We start from the raw sequence: 19,195 nt of genomic DNA on the forward strand, positions 1-19,195 counted from the left end.
TCCCTTGAGCCTCTTGTTCTGATTAATTTTTTTGTATTGCCTGTATTCCTCTCTAGAAGGTAGGTTACAGGGGTAGTTTTGTCTATCTTATTTATCACTGACCACTGTATTCCCAGTGCCTACTACAGTGATAACATAAGGTCTTAAAAAATTAATAAATCATTTTATAGTTTACATTATTATTTATAACAGTTATAACTATTAAACTATAAATCGTTTAATAAATTTATAAATAAATTAAATAATTTAGCCAGAGTATCAATATGATAAACAACTTAAGTTCCAAGTTTAAAAAAATTAATAGCCGATGTATTGACATCATCAATAACATTTTTTTTTTGAGATGGAGTTTCACTCTTGTTGCCCAGGCTGGAGTGTAGTGGCGCGATTTCAGCTCACTGCAACCACTGCCTCCTGGGTTCAAGTGATTTTCATGCCTCTCAGCTTCCCAAGTAGTTGGGATTATAGGCATGTGCCATGACATCTGGCTAATTTTTATATTTTTACTAGAGCCATCTAGAAAAAATACAAATATTGCCATGTTTTGCCATGTTTGTCAGGCTGGTCTCCAATTCCTGGCCTCAAGTGATTCACCCGCCTCGTCCTCCCAAAGTGTTGGGATTATAGGCGTGAGCCACTGTGATTGGCATCAATGACATTTAAGATAGTCCAACTGACCGTGGGTAAAGAACATTGTCCTTGCTCTAAAGGCACCTTTAATACATGAAAGAAGATAGCAATGTGGAATACTATGTTGATATATGAACCAAATTAGGATTTCAAACACTCAAAGATTATACATTGTACTTACCAACCAAACTTGCTGTACCAAATATTCGGCCACTTTTTTCAAGAATTTCATGAAATTTTAATTGACATGCTGCAATTGTTTCATATTCTGTGCTATAAGCTTGATGGACCTCGAGGGTGATAGTATTCTTCTGAATATATTGCAAAAATAAGTCATTAACATGAACAAGATATTGAGAAGTGAAGTTATATTCAGGATGAAGGCCCCGCACTACAGGAGTTAGCTGTAGTTCAAAATCATAGAAAGCATAGGTACAGAAAGTGACAGGCTCTTTATCTCCAGATGCCTGTAAAACTTCAGAAGAAAAGGTTACTTTGTTGATATGGATTTCAAAAAGATTTTCGCCTCGTTCTAAGTGGATGGTTTCATCAAATTCATCAACAGAGTCATCTGGCATGATTTCTGGTTTAAATTTGTACTGCTTGGTGCCATAGGCAATATCCTTTAATTGGGCTGCAAGAGAAGGCAGTTTAGAGATTTCAAAATATTGACATAAGAAAATGAAAACTGGCTTTTGAAGTGGTAGGAAGTCTGAGTACTTCTGGTGAATAGTCTCAATTTAAAATTCTATCACTTACACTGTTTTTCTGTAAATAATACTTCATTGTATAAAAATGTATCATTTCTGTTTTGATGTCACTTATTAGGCAACAACAAAATTGCAACTTCAGTTGTAATACAGCCTAAGCTAGGAAAAAGGGGAGAAAAATATCAAAAGAAAAAAAGACCTCTGAAGGAACAGCTGAGGTAACTACTTGGATTTCACCTGCTTCCCTGTCTCTGCTCTACTCACTGTCTTCTTTCCTATAAAGGCAGTCTCTTTTTCTGCTGTCTCCTTCCCTTTGACTTATTGAGACTTGTGCTTTTCTTCTCTGTAGAGTGATGGATATGTTAATTATCCTGATCGTTGTGATGATGGTTTCACAGTTGTACACATAGACCAACCAGATCTCACCAGTGTGGATATCTGCCTTACTTTTCTGTGAAATTGCTCCAGAGAAAGCCACCAATAATCAATGAATGGCTAGATGCAATAAACGTTGGTCTTTGTATTGCCTGATTTCTTTGCTGCATTTGCCACTGATGACAGCTTTCCCATTGGTGAACTTCTGTCCCACCTGGGCTTCCATGTTGTCATCTTCTCTGCTTCTTCTCCTGTCCTTCTTCTCATTCTTCTCGGGTTTCTCTTTCTCCGCTAGTTTTCTGGGCTTCTGTTTTCAATTATTTTCTTAGTCTATATATTCTTATGAGTGATCTCATCAACTTTTATGACTTTTGTCATTATCAATACTCTAAAGGCTTTCATATTGCTATTTTAAATTCATATATTTATTTTCTCAACTCCATTCCTATATTTCTAATGTTTTTCTTACCCCTCTATCTACCTAGATATCCCACCGGCATATCCCATTCAACATGTCCGAAACAGAATTATCATATTTTGTTTGTTTTGAGACGGAGTCTCACTCTGTCACCCAAGCTGGAGTGCAGTGGCACAATCTCGGCTCACTGTAACCTTTGCCTGCCAGGTTCAAGTGATTCTCCTGCCTCAGCCTACTGAGTAGCTGGGATTACAGGCACCTGCCACTACACCTGACTAATTTAAAAAATATTTTTAGCAGAGACAGGGTTTTGCCATGTTGGCCAGGCTGGTCTTGAGCTCCTGGCCTCAAGTGATCCACCTGCCTCAGCCTCCCAAAGGGCTGGGATTACAGGCGTGAGTCACTGTGCCCGGCCCATATTGTCTTCTTGCTATTTCTGTACTTTAAATCTCAAGTGATGATTCACTCATTCATCCAGTTGCCCAAGCTGGTCTGAGAGAGTCAACCTAGATGTCCCTCTTTCCTTTTTTGGGATTATCATAAAACAGCACCCCTTTTTCTCGTGTTTGCCTCACATCTATAGGGTCACTACTATTCAATGCTATTTCCTAACTCTTCAGCAAATTTGTTCCTGTCCTCACTATTTGCACTGTACCTAATATATATTCCTAGTTTACTACCTAGATTATTATGGAACTCAAAATGCTTCCTTCCTTCAAATCTTCCTCTTTCTCCTCAGCACCTGTAGCATAATCACCAAAATGCAATTCTGAGTGTATCATTCCCTTCCTTAAAATCCCTTAGTGGTTCTCCAGGTTATTAAGGGCCCACCTCATCAATCAGGATGGCAAACAGGACCTTCATGGTTTTGTTTCTTCTGGCTTTATCTCTAGGTTCTCCTTCCTTTTTGACTTTCCTGAATTCCAATTGGATGGATCTATAGTGCAGTTTCTCAAATGTACTGCAACGCTTCATATTTAGGGTACTTTTCCCTGCTTTGCTTACTGCCTGGAATGCCTTATATTACTTCTTTTACTTAGTAGTGACTTCTGTGATCTTCAAAGACTGCATACCTACTGTGTAAAGTCTCCCCTGAATCTTGAGGTAGAAATAGGCATTCTCTCCTCCATGTTTCCTTGATACCTTTAGATTTCCTTAGCTTTTCACTCTTCAGAGTAAAGCGTAACCATTTATTTATCTGTCAACATCTTAGAAGTTCTATGAGGGTAGTGCCTCAGGTTTTTCCTATTTGTATTCTCCCTGCTCAGCACTTTGCTTAGGATGCATTAGGGGCTTAATCATGTTTATGGAGTGAATCAATGAATTGAGGGGACAGATAAAATATGATGGTAAAAATTTAGTAAGACTTGAAAGAAAATCCCAAACTCTGTGACTTTCCTTTTAACCAAGAAAATTCCATTAAGCAAATTTTTATTGAGTACTACTTGGAATAAAAGGTACATACTGCTCCTTGACTTTTGGAAAGTCCGCTTTCGTCAGATAAAGATATTTATTGAGCTCCTCTACCCGGATCAGAGGTTCTCAAAGTGTGATTTGGAAACCCCTGAAGGCCTTTGAAACCATTTCGGGGGTCTGTGAGGTCACAGCTATTTTTATAATAATGCTAAAATGTCATCTGCCCTTTTCATTTTTATCCTCTTACAAGTGTATAATGGAGTTTCTTGGAGGTTACATGATGTGTGATATCACAACAGACTAAATGCAGAAGCAGATATAAAAATCCAGCTGTTTTCTATTAAGCCAGCCTCTAAAAAGATTTGTGAAAATGTTAAAAATTTAAAAAATTTTAAACAAAGCCCCCCTTCTCACAGTATTTTGTTTTGGAAAATATAACTTTAAAAAAATAAATGCTGCAATTTATGTTAACATGTAATAAGTTTATTATTTTAACATGAATTAAAAATATTTAAAATTTTTTTCACTTTTAATTTGTTATGATAAATATCAGTAAGTATAACTCGCAAATAAAGGCCTTCTCAAACCTCAATAAGCTTTAAGAGTGTAAAATTCCTGCTGGCATAGACCACTGAAGTGAGTACGGTACGCAGTGGACATGAAAGAGAGACAAAGTACTTACCACTGTAGAACTTACGTTGTCGTTATGGAGAATATGCAAAACTCCAACAACTGAAGAACACTTACATGCTCCCTAAACATAAAGCTTTTGAGTACATGAGAAGATGACTGGGTTGGTAAGGGCTGAGCTAGGTTTTTTCAATGTGTAGTCTTGCACCTGCATCTGAATAGCTTGCAGTTATTTCTAAATACAATATAAAAAAAAGCATGGGTCCCAGGACCTCTAGGGGTAGGGCCCAGGAAACTACATTTTAAACAAGTTCCTCAAGTGATTTTACTACTTGCTAGAGTTTGAAGATCACTGTAAAGGCATTTCAAGTGGAGGGATAGCTAGGAATAATTAGAACCAGCTTCCCAGCACAGGTGAGCATTGTGTTAGATTTCAAAGCAGGGAAGTGTGTATCTTGGAATCATGGCAGAAAGGAGGTTTAGGCAGAGCAAACAGCACGAAAAAAAGGCATGGCAGTGGCCTGAGCATGACAGGCAGAGGACCTGTTTGGCTGAGGTGCAGAGGTTGCTTAGAAGAGAAATTAGAAAGGTGTGGTAAATTTGAGTCTGTAGTAATTTACAAAGTACTCTGAAATCTTGTTTGCAACACTGAATTTAAAAAGCAGTAGGAATTATTAAGAATTCTTGAGTAGAAAAGAATCAAGGCCGGGCAAGGAGGTTCGGGCCTGTAATCCCAAAACTTTAAGAGGCTGAGACAGGAGGACCATTTTTGCCCAGGAGTTTGAGATAAGCCTGGGCAACATAGGCTCTACAAAAAATCTAAAATTAGGAGTACTGCTTGAACCCAAGAGGGAAAAGCTGCAGTGAGTTAGCTATGAATTAGGGGAATACACAGCAAAAATACACTCTTAGTGCAGATTTGGGTGACATTATCAACCGTTATAAAATCCATTCCTCTAGTTATTGTGGACAAAAAATTGTGTATGTTGTACCTTCTAGTTTCTGGATGCGTGCAGCCCTGATATCGAGAAGATGAACATACTGTTCCACTTTGAGGTCACAATCTTGCTGCAAGTTTTCCATTTTACGGGTCACTGCCTCAACCTCCATCTACAAAATATGAGACAATACATTTTAACACTTATGATTAGTTCTATTTTCATTATTCAAAGCAACTATGATTCAAGCATTTTCTAGATCCTGGAAATAGCAGGAGCTATAAACCATGATTTCTTGACTTCAAATACCTTACACTTTAGAAAATTATGCTTGGCAATATTCACAAATCAGAAGTAGGATAAAACTCCAGATTCCCTTTTATGGAGATGCGTTTTCATTTTGTGAAAAGCTAACACAATGCAGTTGTGGCATGACTTCAGGATAACTACAACTTACTTGCAGAATGTGCTAATGCTAATAGAGGCAATTCCATGGCCACTACTCACTCCCTAAAATCAGGGACTTCAAAAACATTATTTGTGGCTGGTAGCGGTGGCTCACGCCTGTAATCTCAGCACTTTGGGAGGCCGAGGAGGGTGGATCACATGAGGTCAGAGTTCGAGACCAGCCTGGCTAACATGGTGAAACCCTGTTTCTACTAAAAATACAAAAATAAGCTGGGTGTGGTGGCAGGCCTCTGTAATCTCAGCTACTTGGGAGGCTGAGGCAGAAGAATTACTTCAACCCAGGAAGCGGAGGTTGCAGTGAGCTGAGATCATGCCATGGCATTCTAGCCTGGGCGACAAGAGTGAAACTCTGTTTCAAAAAAACCAGAAGGCCGGGCACGGTGGCTCAAGCCTGTAATCCCAGCACTTTGGGAGGCCGAGGCGGGTGGATCATGAGGTCAAGAGATCGAGACCATCCTGGTCAACATGGTGAAACCCCGTCTCTACTAAAAATACAAAACATTAGCTGGGCATGGTGGTGCATGCCTGTAATCCCAGCTACTCAGGAGGTTGAGGCAGGAGAATTGCCTGAACCCAGGAGGCGGAGGTTGCGGTGAGCCGAGATCGCGCCATTGCACTCCAGCCTGAGTAAAAAGAGCAAAACTCCGCCTCAAAAAAAAAAAAAAAAAAAAAAAACCACATTATTTGTTTTAAAATTATTTATTCTAACCAAGTACCTAGTTACAAGGCTACATTCCAGAGATGTGATATGTTAATAGATTACGATATTAATAGATAATATAACAGGTGATAACATATTGTATTTAGAAAAGTAAATCATCAGCAGATTATAGAAAACTTCCTCTCCCAATTTAGTGTATCATATTACCTGATAATCTTTATTAATTTTATGTTGCATAATTAGCATATTCCTTGTCTTTTCAAGCTCTTGCACTGTTTCTGCATGAGTTGCTTGCAGCTCTCTCACAGACCGTTCTAGATCTTTATTAATTTCACTATCTACTTTCACTAAAAAGGAAAGGTCTCCATTTTTTTGTTCTTTTTGAGCCTAAAATAAAAACATGTTTTATTAATGAAACAAACATTTCTAAAAATGTGATTTTATGAATTAATACAGATTTATCAATAAACAATTCATCAATTTTCAACTTCATTAACTGAAAATAGATAAAGGAAGTCCATATACATATATATATATATATACACACATACATATATATATATATATATACATATACACATATATATCTATATCACGACTGCTTCATTCCTGATGGAAAAAATGAATTTACCTGTTAATCAGATTCAAATATTTGGATAGACAATTGGAACAGTTATAGAGAAATCAGAAAACAGTTTGTTACTTTATGACATATAAAAGAATCATGTATATTTATTTTTATTTCTTCATTTGATTAAAATCTACACCATGATCTAAAAGGAAAGAAGTGTATTTTTTGTCTCTTTTTGTAAATAATAGAATATTCTAGAATTAAAAACTATCTTCTTGAGACATTTATAATTCAATATTTTACTTAACAGGGTGTGCATCAAGGTTTTTTAGGGCAGAAAATTGTTGATTAGTTACATAGTGAAGCAGATAAAAAAGTAAAATGTTTGTTACAATTAAAGAAAGTGTATTAAATGAAAGTTTTTGAGGTCTGTTTTAACGTAACTTTGATGTCATTATGAAATATGTATATGCTATAACTAAATGTCACCTGACTACTTTCCTGAGTCAGTAGTGTTGATATGTGACATACATATTTATAAAAGACATACTAAGTTTCAGAAGATGCAAGAATAATCCATTCTCCAAATGTAAGGGTTACAGATAAGGGTCATCATTATGCTGAAACAGTTGTAGGCAGACATGAAAATCACGATGAAATTCAGAACCTTACCTTTATAAGTAGGAGAGCTTCACTCAATTCATCAGCATTAATATCATTCTCCTACAATGGATTAAATAAAAGCTCACAATGACTTATTAATGGAAAACACAAGAGACATTCCAACTATTCAAATTATCCTCATGAAACGTAAGCTGCCTGATGCCATGAACTAACCAACTAAGTCTATGAGACATTCCAGCGCTTCAGAACATCCCTGTGGAACATAAACTACCTGATAGCACGAGTTAATAAATTGAGTAATGTATCTGAATTCTTTTGCTTTGTAGTATAGTGCTTTCTCTATGCATAAAATATTGAGATAAAAATTCTGAGTTTTATTTCCTAAATAAGAAAATAATTCACCTGGTTGTAAAATTTCACACGTTTTTTAAGTTCATCAAGTTGTTGCTTTTGTTCCAGATACTGTAACTGCAGTTCTTTATTCTCTTGAACGAGTTTTTCATTTTGGTCTTAAAGTCAACAGAATTGGAAAGGTAAGTACAAATCAGGTTTAAGAACACATTTCAAATTACTTTAATTCCTGTTACACACCAATCTTGATCTAGCATTGTTCTGGTCAGAAAGGAAACAGTGCTAGCACCTCAACAAAGACAGCAGGGGAATGAGGAATAAATGAACACTATCATGTGTCTACCATATGATTCATTTGCTTATCAAAAACCCAAGACATAAGTTCACAATATTAATATAAGGAAATTGTGGTCTCTGGGAGTTCAAAGGAATGTTCTATTTAAAATACCTGAGAAAATGTGTTTCTAAATCTATGGTTTTTTACTTACTTATTAAAGGTCCTGAAAAGCATGTGAAAAAAAATTGTCTTTTAGTTTTTTAATTGACATCTTTGAATTTTATTTTCCCAACTTAGCAGATAGTATCTTTATTAAAACAAGGTAACTTCCAGAACATGGTAGGGAGGTGAGGGGTGAGAAATTATCTGTTGGGTATAATGTACATTATATTCGAGTGATGGTTACACTAAAAGTCCAGACTTCACTACTATGTAATATACTCATGTAACAAAAGTGTACTTGTACCCCCCTCTAAATCCATAAAAATAAAAAAATTTAAAAAGTAAGGTAATTTCTTTGATAAATTCTGAATCCATAATTTAGTCAACCATACTTCCAATAGGTCTATTACAATAGGAGGAATGGGTTCTTAAGCCATGCATGGTGGTATTAATAATGATTCATGTGGGTTGGGCATGGTGGCTTATGCCTATTATCCCAGCACTTTGGGAGGCTGAGGCAGCAGAATCCCTTAAGTCCAGGAGTTTGAGATCAGCCTGGGCAACATAGGGAGATCCCATCTCTACAAAAATTTTTTTAAAAATATTAGCTGGGCATGGTGGTGCATGCTGTTGTCCCATCTACTTGGGAGGCTGAGGTGGGAAGTTGATAAGCTGAGGATAAGTTGAGCCTGGGAAGTTGAGGCTGCAGTGAGCTGTGATTGTTCCACTACATTCCAGCCTGGGCAACAGAGCCACACCCTGCCCAAAAAAATAAATAAATTCAAATGTATCTTCATTCACTGAGTTCATGCTATAATCAGTAGGAATGGACTTGGAGCTGGTGCTAAGAAATGGAATAATGGTTATGCTTGTCTAGGCACTCCGTTGCTATGACCCACAAGCAGGAGAATAGAGTAGAATTTTAGAAGACAGCAAATTCATAAAGAGACTAATTTTTCACTCCCTGCATTAAACATGTTTAGCTTTTTTTCTTTTTTTTAAGAAAGCGTAATAGCTAGCGAACAAATCCGCAGCATTTGTTAATCTCACATTCTTAAATGTACTCTTTGCTAGAGCTCACTGTGGCACTCAGGTATCCTTCTTTGTTGACTCCCTGTGGGCTAACTCTAAACCACGTCATTTAAAGTATTTCTACCGATTTTATCCTTCTCTCAACCATTTATGTTTATCATAAGCCTTCACTTTACACTGCACATTTTTATTTTCTTTTCTTAAAAAAATCAACACATTTGCCAAGAATTCTTTGCACAAATGTATTTGCATACTGACTGCATTTTAAACAAAAATATGTTTCTGACTTTTATAAGGCACTGTGTTTCCAAGCTATAAATACTACATATAAATAAAAATGTTAAATTACATAGTTAGGAATAAATGGGCTAAGCTTGGATGTTTTTAATATCACATATTTCTTGGCAGTCTAAAAAGTAAAAAAATAAAACCAAAACCAAACAAACAAAAAACACAACAAAAAAACCTGTGATCCTAGGCAATACGGAGACATTTTAATACCAAGGCAGGGCACGGTGACTCATGCCTATAATTCCAGCACTTCGGGAGGCCAAGGCGGGCAGATCATGAGGTCAGGAATTTGAGGCCAGCCTGACCAATATGGTGAAACCCCGTCTCTACTACAAATACAAAAAATAGCTGGGTGTGCTGGCGAGCACCTGTAATCCTAGCTACTCAGGAGGCTGAGGCAGGAGAATCGCTTGAACCTGGGAGGCGGAGGTTGCAACAAGTCAAGATCACACCACTGCACTCCAGCCTGGGTGACAGACTGAGACGCCGTTTCAAAACAAAAGACAAAAAACAAATATACTGTATAAATATTTTTGTCTTATTGATAGAAGGTTAAAAGGTTATCCTAGAATATAAATTGCTTATATCTAGTTAATTAAAGAATACCCAAATGTGAACAATACTTGAAAACTTTGAAAGTATAGATCAAATACTCGTCTTTAAACTAAAAATTAAGATGAATAATAAATATGGATGCATATAAGATAAACTTTTTTTTAGGGACTAGAAGGATATGGGAGTCTTTATGTTGATTAAGTTAAAATGACATCTAGATAGAATGGTTAGGTAACAAAAAGAAGGTAAATATAGTCTGAAGCATGTAAAAACAAAGGTACTGAGGATAATATAATTTTATTCTCTGGCCAGTAAAACATTTTAGGGTTTCTAAGGGTGAGCTAAAGTGTAAAGGACCTGACTGTTCCACGTTTATCCAGACACACTGTATTTTGATTATTATTTCTATGTTCTAGTTTTCTTTTGCTTTTAATTTTTCAGAACAGGGTTCCTATATGTTATTAGGTAGAAATAAACTTATTTGAATGTTTCCAGCCTTTCCTAATTTTTGTTTCAACAATGATATCTACATTCACTGATGTTTTTAAAACATGGGCATTATTAGCAGAAAAATAACTTAGTGGGAAAAGACATTATTGAGTACCAGTAACTTACCTTCTACTGAATTTTATTTAGAATTATCCACTACATTTTTCCTTTCTCAAACTGTTCATTTGAGACATAACTCCTGGGTCTTTAAAAAGTACTGAAATGCTATAGTTCAAAGAGGAAATATACTTGCTGAATTATAATAGGCAAAATCAAAGCACTCTGTACAAGATGAAAAATAACCTCCTTACCTTATGATTTGACAAAAAGCAGGTTAAGCTAAACAGCATTTTATTCAAATGAGATAACATTTCACTCTTTTAAAATTATGTTCTTTCAGCACACCATTAATAAGCTGAGTGCAGAGAACAATTCAACTAAACAATTTTCAGAGGGCCTTTGTGCTAATATCTTCAGCTGTGATCAATATAACCATACGCATTATGCTGAATTATGCATTTCAGCTAAAGATAGAAAGGAACTTTCAAAAGCAAGCCCTTAAACACATGCAGTTAATTTAAGTATTAACCAAATGCAAACTGCATTTACATATCCTTCCCCCACATATTCACACAATCTGAAACTAATTTGTACCTTGAATAAAGAGGTGAGTATTCTCTAAAAATAATTTGCCAGTTAGATGAATGACTACAAGAAGCCAGGGAAACATATTCTGGCAAAGAACACTTGATACATGAGAAGGTAAATGTATGAAGACACTTCAAAGTAAAATTAAACAATTTCAAAATCTGTAACACAAAATGGAACTTTCTAAATATTAAAAGATTTTCTTAAATAGACAGTTTCAGGTTTTTTTGTGTATTATTTCCCTGGAAAAAATGGTTAAAGGCTGTAATATTTTTCTTATAACCCATTGTAACATTTCGACAAAGAAACAAAAACTTAAATCCTTAGACTTGTAAATTTGAGGTATTCAAATAAAAATAAATGGAAAATAATAGTTGCATTAAAAATAAAGATTCAGTTCTAGCAGTTTTTCTTTAAAAATAATTGGATAAATGTATAAAAATTTGTGTAGAAAGATATTGTTTGTGGTACTTCAGAAAACCGAAGCTACTTAAATATTCAATAGAAGATTGTTAAATAATCCAGGGTCCATTCACACACTGGAAAACTGTAACAGCCATTATAAATGATTCTGATGTAGATTTATATTTATATTCAAGGAATGATTTTACAATATAGCAAAAAAAGGCACATTATAAAACTATATCTATACATTTAGAAACAACTCTGAAAGGACATAAATAAAATATTAGCAGTGATTATTTTGCTAATATTTTGTGGGTTGTGGAATTGATTTTTATAATTTATCTACTAGACTTTTTTCATAGTGTACATGAGTTATGTTTATTATTGAAAAATATTTCCAAAAGATAAAAGAACCAGTAAAAAAGATAAGGAATAAACTAGATAAATTAAAATAACTTAGCAACCTTAATACATAGTAAGAACATTCAGAATTAATTCAACGATATAAACAGGTCTAAAAAACCTCTAAGATTCTACCCTCCTTAAGAAAAGCTTCTTTGTAGAGATTAGTTCAGATATCCAAAAGATAAAACAGCTTTGGAATTCTTGATATCTAAATAAATACAGAAAGCATAGAAATAAAAATGGTTTATTTCATTTCTTTCCCTTTAAGAATGAGCAATTTATCTGTTCTTGGAAAAGAGAGAGGGAATATAGAGCACTTCCACCTAAACAAGAATTTATTGAGCAAGTACTCAAGCAAAGCACTCTGTTAGGTATTTGATACTGCACATTAAAATCAGGAACAGTATGTATCTTTGATATGAAAACTTTTTAAAAAATCCACTAAGTCAGAAAACCTGTCATCACCATTTTATGCCACTCACAGTCCTCTAGAGAAAACTTCATAAAAAATCTATCATCAAATGTAGTCACTTGGTGAATAAACACTGCACTAGTGTGTTTCACTGAAATTAAGACTCCATTGATTATAAGATGTGTTCTAATAATTTCAGACTTGCTAAAATGGGAAAAAAATGTCAGACTGCAATTTTAAAAATGCTATCACTTATAGGATGCAACTCAATATTAGAGATGTTAAAATAGGAAAAGATAATGTTCCTTATAGTCAGTGGAATATGGCACTGTGGTCTAAATAAAAGGATAGGAATACTAACTAGAAACATAACTGTTTTATAGTGAGCCTGTATTGAACTTTTAAACATTCTCATGCAACTGAATAGCAAATGTTCAAAAGAAGTAACCTTCTTAGCACATGACTTGGGTTTATTTAGGGCATGAACAAACAGATAACAACACTTGAAGCAAATAATTCGTTTCCCCTGTTGTGCATTTGTGTGTAAATGTGAGTAACATAGTAAAATTCAGACTTCTTTAATTATAATTATTTTACTTCTATGAGATCTGTGACTTATACTGAAACTTAATAGTGATTATTATTTTAGCAGGGGGCACACAGCTTCCTGGTATTTAAGTTCACTGTCACACAGTAGAATTAAGACATCTCATCAGAGAGATATTCCCTATTTGAACTCTCAAAAATAGCAAGTTACTATTTCTGTCACTCTCTGTCATCTTACACTAGTGGTTTTGTGCCATTACACTTGCCACCACATCACATATCCCATATTTATTTAATTGTTAGTTTTTCCCTACTGAATTTATATTTGATAAGGGCAAGACCTTTATTTCTGATCATTGCTGTATCCTCACAACTTAGAACAGTGCCTAGCACTAAAAGGTGCTCAATAAATATTTGTTGACTGTTAAGTAAAGAAAGGCTCAGAATTTAGGAAAATTTAACAATTAAAAACAACCTAAATATGAATAGCTATGAGAAAAAGTAATTCTTTTGGCACATACACTAGGCTGAGTACGACGAATTTTGAGCAACCACGAAATTCACGAGAGTAGATGACTATGCCTGTCCCTCATAAATCGCAGGGCAACTGGCAAACAGTAGGTACCAGAGTAAGTATTGATTCAATAAAGAAACATTAGATGTCTGAAATGAGTAAGGCAGTGATTATTTTATATGTACCTCTTTCAGTTTTTAATCTGTCAAGGATTTCAGTTTTGTCTGTTAAGTCAGATTTCAAGGCAGTCTCAAGCTGAGCAATCTGTACTTTCAGCTGCTGCTCCTTTAACTTCCATTGCTCTTCATGGGCAGCACTGAAGGCACTGCAAAACACACGTGACATGCAAGGAAAGCTTGGAAATCAGCTTCAACCGAAAATAATAAAGAGAAAAGCTTTTAGTGGCACAGAGACCACTGTCATCATGTCTTAGGAATTAAGTAAACATAAGCTGGTCTGCTGCTGTTGAAACCAAGGCGCCTTTCTCAGGCTGCGGTTAAGGAACATGAAAGAGTTTGTGGGATGAGCAAAGGAACTGGCCTTAATTTAGAGCTCTAAAGTCAGAAAAGTTGGCAGTGTGCAGCTTTTGTGGGACTAGTAAAGGAATTCAGATACTGTACATACTCCAGAGGAATCCACAATTCCAAACCTCAGCAATTGACATCGGGCGAAACCATTCTCTCCCACATACAAACCTCTTAATACAGAGAAAATGGACTTTGCACCTGATCTTTAATTCTGTGAAACTTTTTAAAGAGTCTGTGATAATAACATGTTCACAAAATACTGGCCACAAAATGATAGCATATTGAACCACAAGTCAGTCATTCTGACATTGATTAAAAAGTAGTGATAATACAGTTTTTGTTAAAAAACAAAAAACAACAGCTAAAAACTGTTTTACTTGCAACACGATTGGGATGAAAATCAATGCTCTGTTCCTGATAGTAATGACGAAAATAGAATTACTATTCCTCAATAAAAGTTTAAATCATAGTTAAAATCTGCTAATGATCAATACCCAGTATATCAAAAGAAAGAACCAGTTAAAAAATAACGAAATGATGCACAGAAAGTATACAATAAACATTTGTTCATGCCAGTGGTTCCTAAATGCTGACCTAAATACCGGTGGTGGGTCAGCTGCAGTAAGGACACTTAGAGGGATTTTAAAATGAGGATCCCAGGACCCAGGTATTCATATTTTTATAAAGCTCCCCAGATGATAGCCAGGTTTTGGAAAAACTGATCTTGATCTGTATTTCAGCAGAAAAGCATTATCTGTGAAGCTTGATGAATAATCATGAGCAGCTTTGACCATTCTACATATTTTAAGCCCAGTAAATATAACAAAATCTTATAAAATCTGGTTTTACACTGATGATGAAGTAAATGGAAAAGAAACATATGACTGGAAATTCCCCTAATGTTGCTCCCAGACAGTCTTCAGTTTTTATTCCAGAAAAGATACTTTTCTGGGAGGCATAGCTTTTCAAAAGAGCAAAATTGTGTATTCATTTCACATTTTGAATATTTTTACTGCATTTAAGATAACATGACCTTGAAAATAAATGGAATTCTGGAAGCTTCTCTAAATATGACATCTGTTTCTTTTATCAGTGTTTTCATTTCACTTATGGAACCTTAAAAAAATGTAGGATCTATATACAATTATTTAAGTTGATTTTATCAAAGGTACGATGACCTAGAATTAAATGAAATCCAAACAAAATATGTATTTTAAATGCTAAACTAAATAATATTCCTTTTCATGTTTGTTTTTAAAATAAAGAACAAATATAATATCTACGTATGGTCAAATTGTATATATCAAACACATACATATGTATGCACAAATGTGCATACATCTATGCATACGTATGTGTATGTATATGCATGTTTCTTGTTTTATTAAAAACATGTACCACCCAGAAAAAAAATTAGCATGATGAAATAGGCACAACTATACATTATATCAGATGCCGAAAATTAGAAACAGTAGTGTTCCAATAGCATTAGTACCAGCAAAAAGATCACCAACAGCTAATCTGGCAGAAACATCAGAAGCTTTATGTGTTTAAATTAAGAACAATTTAGCAGCCTGGTTTTTCCAAACCCACAAAATACTAGTGTAAATCAGCATAAGTCAATCTGAATTTAGTCCACTGCTATCTTCCCTCTAAATTCAGGATTACATTCCACTGGAGTTTCATGAGGAATTCCTTTTGAATTTACTGTATTTCTCTATGCTTAGAGCCATCTGTGTAACTATAAATGGTGAACCACATCTGGCTCCATTTTCTTTGTAAGGGCTGTGTACATGATTAAATCTGCATATGAGAACCTTTTTTTCATGAAAATGTTTCATGGAAAAGACTCTTATGAGAGTCTTTGAAAACCTTTTATTCATGAAAATCTTTTTGCATATTGCCTATATGCAACTGAAGGGGGATCATAGTCTTTGTACACATTTTGTTGTTACATGATGTTGCAGAACTGATAAAGCGTCAGTCAGCCTGCAGTGGAATGCCCATTGCTGCTTGTGGTCACTGACATGTCCACTGGCAGACACGGGTCAGCACACTGTAAATGGACACCCTTGATGAAAAACATGATAAAGATCTAAATAAAGCCAAATTCTTCACCTACTCACTAAGATCATTCCTTTTTACAGAAGAAATTTCATTTGTACAATGTTTAAAGGCAACCTAATGTGAGGACAGGAAAGAATAAATTCAAAATTGTCCATAAAGAAATCCATAGTGGCTGGGTATGATGGTTTATGCCTGTAATCTGAATGCCTTGGGAGGCTGAGGCAGGAGGATGGCTTGAGCCCAGGAGTTCAAGACCAGCCTAGGCAACACAGAGAGACCCAGCTCTATAAAAGATAAAATTAAAGGCTGGGCATGGTGGCTCATGCCTGTAATCCCAGCACTTTGGGAGGCCAAGGTGGGCAGATCACTTGAGGTCAGGAGTTTGAGACCAGCCTGGCTAACATGGTGAAACCTTGTCTCTACTAAAGATATAAAAATTAGGCAGGTGTGGTGGTGCACACCTGTAATACCAGCTACTCGGGAGGCTGAGGCAGGAGAATCGCTCAAACGTGTGAGGCAGAGGTTGCAATGAGCTGAGGTCACACTACTACACTCCAGCCTAGTGACAGAGCGAGATTCTGTCTCAAAATAATAATAATAATAAAAATAAAAATTAGATAGGTGTGGTGGCACATGCCTATAGTCCTAGCTACTTAGGAGGCTGAGGTGGGAGGATTGCTTGAATATAGGAGGTCCAGATTACAGTGAGGTATGATTGCGCCACTGCCTTCAGCCTGGGTAACAGGGCAAGATCTTGTCTCTTTTTTTTTTGAGATGGAGTCTTACTCTGTCACCCAGGCTGGAGTGCAGTGGGGTGATCTTGGCTCACTGCAATCTCTGCCTCCTGGGTTCAAGAGATCTCCCTGCCTCAGCCTTCTCAGTAGCTGGGATTATAGGTGCACACCACCACTACCAGCTAATTTTTGTATTTTTAGTAGAGATGGGGTTTCACTATGTTGGTCAGGCTGTTCTCAACCTCCTGATCTCGTGATCCACCTGCCTCGGCCTCCCAAAGTGCTGGGATTATGGGTATGAGCCACCTCGTCCGGCCTGTCTCTCTCTCTCTTTTTTTTTTAATCATAGGTACTTTATTTAGGGCCTAATGAAAATTAAATTCATATTTACATCAGGATATTTCACTTACTGAAAGAAGATGATGACTCAAATGTACTTGGAGTTTGATTTCTGGGAAGCATAAACTGCTCATATTGGATCACACGAGATTTTATGGTTTCTAGAAGGTTGCAGGGCATAGAGGCTCACTTTACAGAAACAGAGGACAGAGCATCTATGGGTGTCAGCAGTGCTCTTTTACGTTTTGAGGATTAGATGATTATCACTTCATAAAAACTTGATCCACCCAATTCTTTTTTTTTTTTTTTTTGAGACAGAGTTTCACTCTTGTTACCCAGGCTGGAGTGCAATGGTGCGATCTCGACTCACTGCAACCTCCGTCTCCTGGGTTCAAGCAATTCTCCTGCCTCAGCCTCCCGAGTAGCTGGGACTACAGGCGTGTACCACCATGCCCAGCTAATTTTTGTATTTTTAGTAGAGACGGGGTTTCACCATTTTGACCAGGATGGTCTCGATCTCTTGACCTCGTGATCCACTCGCCTTGGCCTCCCAAAGTGCTGGGATTACAAGCGTGAGCCACCGCACCCGGCCCGATCCACTCAATTCTTAAAAAGGTTAATATTATCTTAACAACTAGATGAACACTTTCTAAAAATAGGCATTATATTAGTGTCTCTCAAGGAGTTAATGCCTCAAAATCACGTTCAACAGGTTTTTTTGGACCCAGTCTCAAATTAACTGAATAAGAATTGGATGGTATAGGGGCAGAGGGAGGGGGTGCAGGCAGATAGGCGAGGAAGCTCTAAGAGGTGGTGAAACCTACATTTTAATAAGTTTTCCAGGTTATTTGTATACATTAGAGTTGAGGAACCATTACACTTATCAGGTAGATGCCTCCAAAACTAACTTCAAAAGTGGAACACAGCATTACCAAATCATAGTATAATAATATATTACCATATTACATACCACAGTATACAATTTCTCTCTGACCCAGTAGAAAGCTATAATTGCAAAAAACATATTCTGAACTTTTAAATTGAACATTTCTTAAAATTATATGTATTTCTTGGCAGTGTCTAAAAAGTGTTTTCACATATTAAAAAAAGGCTCATACCAAAAAGTAACATGAGGGTTTTATCTTCCCTGATGATTCTCTAATATGTCATATGTCAAGTAATAAACACATTCAAAGTTTCATTTGAAAAAGGAAGATGAGAATGCAATCTGTGAATCATATTTTTCTTCTGAAAACTAGTCAATTTTGAATAACAAACAAATGCTGTCCTTTTTAAAACATGCTATCATTATGACTAACCAAACAGGGAGTGTGTGTAGTTTTTGATGAACATTAGTTGTTGGCAATGACGAATAACAGTGTCATGAAACAAAAGAGCTATAAAGAATCTTAGGGGCAATGTTGACTTCTGTCGAGTTTCTCCAAGTATACTTCTAAAATGTGTTACATATTTAAAAAACATTATATTAGAGAATTCTTTAGTTCTGTTGACTAGTACGTGTGTTTGTTGGGTTTTGTGCTTATGTGACATTAATTTTTCTTTTGACATTAAATGTTCTGACACTCATTACACACATATACCTCACATAAACTTCACGTGTGAGCAGCATAATGAAGTCTCCTTTTAGTGTGACAGGAAAAAGAAAGTTAGCTCAAGCATAAAATATTTAAAAAAAACCCTTCAAATTTACACTCTTAGATCATCTTCTAACATGGAAAGATAAAGTTTTATGGTGGGAAAGTAAATATGAGAAAAACATGACTTTCTCAAAATTTCATTTATATATTATTCCCAGCTAAGACTGATTCAAAAAAAAAAAAATTCCAAGTAAGTATGTTCAGCAAATTTTTAAACTGGGGAGAAGTAGAAAATTTTGAAGTAATGGCCATATGATACTTATTTTCTTCTATTTAGACTATGTTAAATTATTTGAAATTACAAGATATTGAAAATATATGTAAATCAATAAGAATTTCTGG

The 19,195-nt window shown here is 35.7% G+C and overlaps 1 protein-coding gene across 3 annotated transcripts in view; it reads right to left on the reverse strand.

Moving 5' to 3' along the window:
• RPGRIP1L (RPGRIP1 like) overlaps nt 1-19,195 on the reverse strand; it is a 99,909-nt gene that overhangs the window by 49,508 nt on the left and 31,206 nt on the right. For 2 of the 3 annotated variants that reach the window (XM_032255611.1, XM_032255610.1), the window contains exons 10-16: nt 13,714-13,853; nt 8,281-8,292; nt 7,844-7,950; nt 7,490-7,540; nt 6,454-6,633; nt 5,172-5,289; nt 812-1,264 (exon numbers count right to left, since the gene is read on the reverse strand). In XM_032255611.1, coding sequence (XP_032111502.1) covers nt 812-1,264; nt 5,172-5,289; nt 6,454-6,633; nt 7,490-7,540; nt 7,844-7,950; nt 8,281-8,292; nt 13,714-13,853 — 1,061 coding nt within the window. The remainder of the gene's footprint in view (nt 1-811; nt 1,265-5,171; nt 5,290-6,453; nt 6,634-7,489; nt 7,541-7,843; nt 7,951-8,280; nt 8,293-13,713; nt 13,854-19,195) is intronic. The other variant, XM_032255612.1, reaches the window with a different exon arrangement.

Source organism: Sapajus apella, unplaced genomic scaffold (assembly GCF_009761245.1).
Source record: "Sapajus apella isolate SASKATOON/1434 unplaced genomic scaffold, GSC_monkey_1.0 scaffold90, whole genome shotgun sequence".
Classification (NCBI taxonomy): Eukaryota; Metazoa; Chordata; class Mammalia; order Primates; family Cebidae; genus Sapajus; species Sapajus apella.